This window comes from Petaurus breviceps, unplaced genomic scaffold (genome assembly GCF_028583685.1).
Source record: "Petaurus breviceps papuanus isolate PSGF00001 unplaced genomic scaffold, PetGlider_PUasm1.0 90692, whole genome shotgun sequence".
Taxonomy (NCBI): Eukaryota; Metazoa; Chordata; class Mammalia; order Diprotodontia; family Petauridae; genus Petaurus; species Petaurus breviceps.
Window position 1 is genome coordinate 4485086 of NW_027187313.1, and position 9501 is coordinate 4494586.

The 9501-nt window shown below is 40.2% G+C and overlaps 1 protein-coding gene across 2 annotated transcripts in view; it reads right to left on the bottom strand.

Moving 5' to 3' along the window:
* Positions 1–3072: 3072 nt before the first annotated feature.
* PAPPA2 (pappalysin 2) overlaps positions 3073–9501 on the bottom strand; it is a 399201-nt gene continuing 392772 nt past the window's right edge. For both annotated transcript variants that reach the window (XM_069065505.1, XM_069065506.1), the window contains one exon: positions 3073–8136. In XM_069065505.1, coding sequence (XP_068921606.1) covers positions 8062–8136 — 75 coding nt within the window. In that variant the 3' untranslated portion in view covers positions 3073–8061. The remainder of the gene's footprint in view (positions 8137–9501) is intronic.

Consider the following 9501-nt stretch of genomic DNA (forward strand, 5'->3'; position numbering starts at 1 on the left):
TCTCTCTCTCTCTCTCTCTCTCTCTCTCTCTCTCTCTCTCTCTCTCTCTCTCTCTCTCTCTCTCTCTCTCTCTCATTTGTGATCAACTAGCTTGAGAAACAGCTTGAACTTCTTGGGATAGATTGTGAAAGCCCTGAAGACTCATGGCTGGTTAAAGCTCAGGTTCGTAGGCACTTTCAGGCCTTTGGGGGCTTAGGGTTTTCGTGGGACTGTGCTTCCAGAAGCTAGGAAGATTCTTCTAGGTTTTGCTCATTCTCCTTTTTTTGGATTAATCAACCTTGTGGCTAACCAGCCACCCCCACCTCACCCCTACCCCCTTGGAACAGTTAAGCTAAGCTTCTTATTTTCCTGGGGCAGCACATCTCTCACTTTGGCCTCATTGCTTTGAGGCTTTTTCATGGATTTGGTAACCATCCATCAGGACCCAAGAGAGGTTATATAATCCATGTCCATATTCTTTGTATGAATGTTTGGTATGAATAGATTGTTGAGATTCTGTATTAGAATCACATTCTCCATTATTGGCACATTTGTTTTGGAGCTAAGTTTTCCTCAAAGTGGTCAATGTGGGTTTTTTCTTTTATTTTTTTAAGGGTTCTACGCTTGATAAATACACCTCCTGGTCTCAAGTAAAAATCTCAATCAATGTGATTAATCATCATGCTGTCTCTTGTCTGATCTCTCACTTTTTTTTCATTGCTAAACCTCTTTAAACAGTTGTCTATACTTGCTTTGAGCACTTACTCATAACTACAATTCTTGGCTCCCCTTTCTCTTCACATTCTCTTCCTTGAAATCTCATGCCTATGGTTTCAACTACCACATTGAGGACAATGATTCCTAAGTCTGTCCCTCCAGACCTTACCTCTATTTGCAATGATCATCTTATTTCATCTTCACAGCCTTGGCAGGTAGGTGCAATTATTACGCCTATTGTACAGATAATAAACTGTGACAAATGGAGGTTAAGTGCCTTGCCTAGGGGTCACCCAGCTAGTCAGTGTCTAAAGCTAGATTTGAACTCAGGTCTCTGTTGCCTCATTTGTAAAATAAGCTGGTAAAGGAAATGGCAAACCACTTCAGTATCTTTGCCAAGAAAACCCCAAACAGGGTCATGAAGAGTTGGACGTGATGGAAAAAAAAAGATAAAACAGGAACATCCTGACTCCAAATCCAATGCTGCTCTCCCTACTGGGCCACCAAGCTGCATTTCCCATTATGTATAGAATATCTCCATCAGGAGACTTCCCTGGCATCTCAAGATCAGCATGTTCAGAGTGAAACTCCCAATCTCTTCCCCTTACCATTCTCCCAACTTTAATGTTCTTACGTTTCCCCTAGTCTAGATTTTCACCCATGTAGGTGATCTTGGGGTTGTCTTTGATTCTTTCCTCCTTCATTTCCTCATATCCTGCTAATTTCTGTCAATTCCATCTCCAAAACACCTCTTGAAAGCATCTATTCTTCTCTGTTGTTACTACAATCCTTCTACAATTTCTAATTTCTACCTATTGACTGATGTGATTGTTTCTTTGGGTCTTTCACAGACCTACTCTTCCTCTGCTCCAATCTATAATTCATATCGCTGTCAGAGTGACCATCCTTATCAATAAATCTGTTCACATCTCCCTCGTGCTACAATTCCAATGTGGGCTCCATATTGTCTGCTTGAATAACGTGCAAACTCTTTTTTGCCATCCAAAGCCCTTTACAGTATAGAACTACTTTCTCACCATAGCCTTATCTCATATTTTACCTTCCTCCATATTTAAGCTGTTGTTATTAAATCATTTTTCAGTCATGTCTGACTCTCCCTGACCCCATTTGGGGTTTTCCGATGGAGATATTGGAGTAATTTGCCATTTTCTTCTTCAATTCATTTAACATAATAGGAAACTGAGGCAAACAGGGTTAAGTGCATTGCCAAGGGTCACATTGCTAGCAAGTATCTGAGATCTGGATTTGAACTCAGAAAGGAGAGTCTTCTGGACTCCAGACCTGACACTCTATCTGCTGCACAACCTAGCTATACATTCCCTCTGCTATATACTGTATGCTCTATCCTAATTAAACAATTATCTTCTCCCCCAAGCCCAAGTCTAAATCTACACTACTTCCACATTTCTCTATTTCTGCTCAAGGCTATTCTCTATGCCTGCTAGGCTCCTTCCTTTCTTAATCTATTAAAGACCTCTCTCTCCCTTAAGGTCTAATTCAAATGCCACCTCCTTTGGGAAGCACCCCTTATCATCCCACCAATTGGTAAAGACCTTCCTTCTCAGACTCACATAGCACTTTGTTTTGTAATTCTGATGCACTTAGTATACATTATTGGATATTAGTGTTATTATCATTTTTATTGGTATAATGTCCCCCATTAGATGATACATTCTTTGAGGGCAGTGATCTGGTCTAAGCTAAGTTGTGTACCCCCTCAGTACCTAGCACAGTGCTAGGAACTGTCCATAATCATTTTTGTACATTGGCTCCCTCTTGGTGGACTATGCTAACAGGGGCTGTTTGTGCCTTTTATTTTGTATTCCCATATTTTAGCATAGTGCTTGGCACACAGTAAGCATTTAATAAATGTTTCTTGACTTGACTTGATTGTTATCAAATTGCATTATTGCCAAAACTCTGCTAAAGTTCTTCTTAAGAGGCAGCATGGTGTGGTGAAGACCTGGAATCAGGAAGGCCTGGGTTCAGATGCCAGGTAAGACACTGACTAGAAATAGGACCATGAGCAAATCATTTAACCTGTCTTCAGCTTGATTTCCTCATCTATAAAATGAAAGGGTTGGAAATGGCCTTCAGGGTTCCTTTCAACTCTAAATCTTTGATCTCATGGTCAGTGACCCTTGAATTTTTGGAGAGAAGTTTAGCAGACTCCTAGAAGAAAATTAAGGCTATACCAGCATTAACCATAAAACTTATACAGAATGAGCACTCCAATCTGTTGAATGAATTTTCAGAAATGATGCCAGACTCTTTATTAAAGTAGTGGGGGAAGGAAGTCGAACTGGAGAACTGTAAAGACTGGGACAGAGAAACAGGAACCAGAGACATGTTACCTGTTGTGTGATGATTTTTTTAATGAACATATTATAATCTTACAAAATAACTGGCTTTAGCAGTTTTATGATACAGTAGATCAGTTCCTTTTGTTGTGTCCCCAACTACATCATTCCCAAGAGATTTGAACTGATGTGCCCATTAGCAATATTACAGGGTAAAAGAAGATGAAGAAAGGCCAACCAAGCTAAATCCCTAACATGGTGCTGGAGGGAAGAATGTACTTGTGAATGGGGTCCCCTTGTTCTTTTGTTTCATATATAGCTCTCTCTCTCTCTCTCTCTCTCTCTCTCTCTCTCTCTCTCTCTCTCCCCCCTACCATTTTACTCAGAGGTAGAACCATGGAAGACCTGACCAGCCCCATATAACTGGGATTATCCCCAAACATCCTTAGTTAACAAATACTCTCAGGGAGAATAGTGACCAAGAGATGTTGTTTTAGAACCAGGAAACCAAGAGTAAACAACCAGAGCCCCTCCTAAGATAGACCATTACATTCTTTACCCTCAGGTGAGGAATGGGCAAGGATTGAGTATATATCAATATCCCCTGGGAAATCCATGACCAAGGCATTCTAGTTCCTGACCTGTCTCTGGTCATAGTACAGATGGTATTTGGATAGTTGAACTATTAGATTGTAAACTCCTTAAGGACAGTCTTTTTTTTTCTACTTCTATATACTTGGTGTTTAGCACAGTGCCTAGCATATAGTAAGTACTTAATAGATGTTGAATGTCTGGTTGATTGATAAGTTCCTGTGATCTCAGAGACAAGACCAGGAGTAAACTGTCATCTCTGAAAGGCTAGAACTGATCAAGGACTCTGCTACCTGGGGGTCCAGGGGGAACCAGTGGAAGGTGCTAGGTACTACATTACTTTTCTGACAATAAGAAATGGGTGTCCCTGTTTTCCTACCACAGCAGGGAGCCAAAGATATGAGAAATATAAAACAAAATATGTAAAACTAATGAAGTCCAAAAGAAAAACCTGCTGTCAACTTTATGAAGAGGCTAGGCAAAGACAAAGTCTGGTATGAACAATAGACTTCTTATTCTTGTTTAGGACTGCAGTCATGCTTGGGTAGCCTTAAAGGCTACCGTAGCTCTCTGACCTTATGCCTTGAACTTCAAGCAATGCAAGAAAGCCCACAGGCTAATCCAAGGAACTGGGATTCTCCCCCATCTTCGTGTCACAATCAAAACCCAAAAGATCCCCAGTACAAACCATTTTCTACCAGGATCATTTGTAAAATGAAGAGTAACTCATTCTTTCTATTCTTTACCAATAAAAACTCACAAGCATCCTTGGAATTCTAGTCTGTTTCAGAGCCCAAAATATATTTGCCTGATTTTCTGTGGCCTCAGGTATACCCAAGGGTACTTTTATCAAAATTAGGATATAGTTTTTTGTTTTATTTTGTTTTGCTTTTTAAGTCTTCCCCTCCACTTCTTCCCCTTACTTCATCCCCATTCTGCTACATCTTCTAGGACAAAAGATGCTAATCTGAGGTCCATGAACTTCTTGGGGTTTTTTTTTTAAACCATTCTGGTAACTGTATTCCAAAATAATGGACTGCTAAGTGGCACAGTGCACAGAGGGCTGGGCCTGGAGTTAGGAAGACTCACCATCCTGAGGATAAATCTGACCTCAAACATTTACTAGCTGTGTGTCCCTGGGCAAGTCATTTTTTTTGCCTCGGTTTCATCATCAGTAAAAATGAGCTGAAACCACTCCAGTATCTGTACCAAGAAAACTGGGATCACAACCACAACAATTGTAATCCTATGTATTTTATTTTATGCATTAAAAAAATTGTTCTGAAGAGGTGTCCATAGGCTTTATCAGTCTGCTAAAAGTGGTCTATGACACAAAGATCCTTTGCTCTCCAACAAAATGTATGCTCCCCCTCTCTCTGCCCTTGCATTTTAGAATATGCGCTCTTGAGTACGTCAAAGATGTTAACTTTGAAAATGTTTAATATGACAGGTGGCAACCATTTAATCTTTCTGTGATAAAACAAACTGTGGGCTTGGGTGTTAGTGAACCAAAGTGTATGTGCTGTGATCAGAGAATGTGGGAAAATAAGAAGCAGTTTCCTTCAGGAGATCTAGGGAGTCCCAGAAATCATCTTTCCTTCTTCTTCTCCTTTTTGTTTTTGTTCTTACTCAGAGGGATTTCAATGGAAAGTTGGTGTAATGTAAAATGAACCAATTAGCCAATTAGCATTTGCTCTCCCGTGGCTACTGGTCCAAGGAGCAATTAACATGTATCTACTAGAGGCTTACCCAGATACCAACACCAAACACATATCTTTGGTAGTTTGGGGGTGTAGGAGAGTAAGGCAGGGACTTATATTTTTAAGTCTGCTGCATTGGCAGGCAGATTACTATGCTAACTTGCTTTAAAAACTGAACTATTGGGCCCAAATGGCTGAGTAGGTTATGGGTCTCATTGTTGAAATTCACCTATCTCCCCACAGAGTGTCACCCTAGCTCCATGCGTTTTCCCAATTAGCTATGTCTGTATCTATGGGTCACAGATTTTTCATGCAATGTTTGATTTGAATTTCCTTTGGACTCTCTGGATCATCTCTTAACTGCCAAAAGTAACCCCCTGGGTATGCTTCCAGGCTTGGTTTAGGGACTGAGTCACCTTGACTCATTTATTCCTCCGTCTCCCTCTCACCACCCTCATCCCCACCCCCAGCTGGGGCCTCCTTTAACCCTCAAGCTGATAGATCTACTCTATATTATTTTCAGGTTTTCTTCATCTTTATCTTTGTATGAATTTCCACTCTTTTTCTCCACTGTTATTTCCAATATTGTTTTAAAGTGAATTATTCTCTAGTTTAGAGGAAAGGTCTTGTATGACAAGGGCATAGAACAGAGGTCAGGGATGATAAGAATTCCTTCCGGAATTCCTAGGGCTACAGTAATGAGCACTCAGAAAGTTTTCAGGAAATACCTGTTAAGTGACTGATTAAGATTGATATTCAAGTTATACATATTGGCAATTTCCATTCTATGCTGTCAGCCTTGGGAGTGAAAAAAACCCTGGTGCCCAAGTCAACTGAGTGCTCTTAGAGTCAGAAGGAAGTGAATGTTCCAACTAGGGATGATACCTTTAGCATCTCCCTCCACAGATATTGAAGTTGGGAACTTAAAGGAAAAGAGAGATCATGTCCCCAGACAGGGGAACAATGGGTAAAGAGCTAAAAAAAATATGGAGGAAATCTATCACAAAATTTCTAAAGTCTATTATTTTTTCCAAACTGAATTTCATGAACCAGGCAGGATTTTTACATGTTCTGGAAGCCTCAATCGTTTAGTCTGTCTAACTGGCCATCTTGCCAACCCATGATGGAGACTTCTTAAATACAGAATAATTGCATTTGGAAAATATTAGTAAGGCTTTGCCATTGAAAGCAAAGAGCTTTAATCTTTTACCTGCCCTGGAAAGAAGGAACAAATATGACTCTACCCTGGCCAGTGATATTTTCCTTCCAATGAAATAACTTTGAAATGGGAAATCTGTCTCTTCTAGTCTTTCTCACTTCCCCATAGGTCTCAATTTCAATCTGGTTTCTGTCCTCATTCTTCTATTCCAATGTCTATGTCTCATCAAGTTTTCCTAAACCTTGTATTTAAGAGGATAGGATTGAAAAATTCTTCTGGTTCACATGTGTATCTGGAATAGGGTTGAAGTCATGTAGCCACTAACCAAAGAGTTCTTGCAAGCCTGAACACCCTAGTTTTCCTAGATGTCTCAATAGGAACCACAGAGATAGGGACTGAACTCGAGATTTCATTGGTATAGGGAACTCCCCAATTGGCAGCTCAGTATCCTTTCTACAATGTCAAAGTCACAGAGAGTTTTCTAGAGCACTGAGAGAGGAAGTGATTTGGCTGGTTCACACATCCACTATTTGTCAGAGGTAGGATTTCAACCTGGATCTCCCTGACTCCAAGGTAAATTCTGTATTCACTATATCATGCTGCTAGACGGCACAACATTAGAGACATGAACTATCCAGGCAAAACCTACCCTGTTTGAATAGACACGGAAAAGAAGGGGAGATGATCTAGGTCTCTTGGTCTCATTTCCACTAAGTTGTTTCTCACCCAGTGTTTGTGTAGTTCAGTCCTGCTCCCAGGGCCTGGACCCAACTTATCAGAGGATAACGATGACCACACTTACCACACAGACTCTTACTCCCTGTCTATGCCCTGCAACCAAGCAAGGAGATATTAAAGAGCTATATCTACTTACCCCAGACTCCTAGCATTTGTTCCGGGACATATATTTTACAGCAACATGGGTGTGACAAAGGATATTTGTTTTACCTTAATAGACAGCAAAAAATATATCATATATTTCATGTATTTATGTAATTTAAGTAGTTTTGCTTAAATACTAGAGAGAATTCATGACTAAATTCATTACTGCTGAAGAAGTCTATGCAGCAGAAAAAAGGAAGCAAGACAGGTTAGAGAAGACAGAGCTGGCTAGATGGTAGACCATTTATGATAAGAAGGTACAAAGAATCCCTGGCATCTTCTCCTCGGTGATTTTGAGTTTGAGTTTACAATATGTGTGTGTATGGGACGGACAGTAAGAGAGGAGAAGAGGATAGTGTTGGAGATGAGAATGAGAGTGGAGCATGGTACAGGGCTATCTTGGCCCATTAGGAGTAGTTATCCTGTCCTTTGAAGGAGGTTCTCCCCTTTAATAATGTTGGTTATCAGTAACTCAAATGTCTTTTGCCATGCTTGGCACTCAGAGGCATCCTCTCTCAGACTGTCTTCTTCTCCCCCCACCCCTGCCCCTTGTTTCTTATTAGCTCCTCCGGACATCTCCTTCTTCCATTAGTCTTGGTCTCCAGAAAGTTCTTTTCTTCAGACTTCCTTCCTCACCCACCCCCCCACTTTAGCCAGAGGGTCTCCCCTGGGGGGGTCTCCTTTGGCCACAGACTCTTGGGCCTTGCTCTATTTATTGATTCTCTTCTGCTTTGGGATCCCGGCAGGTGCATTCATCTTGCTCACAGTCGGCAGCAAATGGGATTACCTATAGGAGACAGAGAGAAAACTATGTCACTCTGGGGGTTAAGAGAATACTTGGAAGTTGTTTTTTCTTTTTTTTAATCCCATACTGTTTATTTTGAGATCACATTTACTCACAACTCACCCAAAATTCTCTTTATGGCATTGTTACTACCTTTTCTTATATCTAGATGAAATACCCAAAACAGGCAGTTGCTGTTTTTTTTTTAAATTTTCTTCCCATGTAAGTCATAGTGTGACAGAAAACAAAAAGAAAAAAAGAAAAGAAAGTTAAAAAAACACACACTTCCATCTTCATTCAGACTCCATCATTTCTTTCTCTTGGAGATGGATAGAATTTTTCATTAAAAGTCCCTCAGTATTATCTTAGGTCACTGTATTCCTAAGAACAGCTAAATCACTCAGTCGATCAACATACAATATTGCTATTATTGTATCCTGGTTCTCCTCATTCCACTTTGCACCCATCCACCTAAGTCCTTCCAGGTTTTTGTTTTCTACTTGTAAGCTTTTCACACTCTTCATATCCATTGTCTCATGCCCTAAGACATTTGAGGTAAGCATTTTTTTTTCCTCCTTGATGTCAATCTTGATTTCATTTGTGCAAGAAATTTGCAATGATAAGATCCATTCCAGTGATGGAGATATAGAAAGTCCTCTCACTTGTAGTTTCCTAACTGGGACACTTAACCTGGGATCCCTAACTTCATGAAGAAATGTCATGATGTCTATGAACCTTGATGGAGAAAAAAAACAGAACATCTTTGTTTTCACTAACTTCTAACTGAAATTTAGCACTTCCTTCAAACATTTGCTTATTAATGAAAGAAACAAACATTATTCTTAGAAGGGTTTCACTAGATTGCCAAAGGGGTCCATGACACAGAAAATGTTTGAGGGACTCACCTGGGACACAGAGACATTAAGTGACTTACCAGGGGTCATACAGCCAAAATATGTCAGATGCAACTTGAACCCAGATCTTCCTAACTGACAGACCAGTTCTCGATCCACTATATCACTATAAGGAGGTGGGATACTCATTTTACAGATGAGAAAACAGGATTAGACAAGTTAAATAACTTGTCCAGTGTCCCATATATTAGTGACAGAATTTATACCAAACTACACATTTTCTGACTCCTAATCTGGGGCATCTGACATTTACGGTATTGCCTCCAGGTGATACAGCATTTTAGAGTACTGATCTTGATGTTGGGAAAATCTGAGTTTAGGACTTTCTTTAAGCATTTACAAATTGTGTGACTCTGGGCAAAACTGTTAGCTTCCCTTAGACTCTGTTTCCTCATCTACAAAATGGAGAAGCTGTCACACTTACCTCACAAAGTTACAGTGAGGATTAGAATGA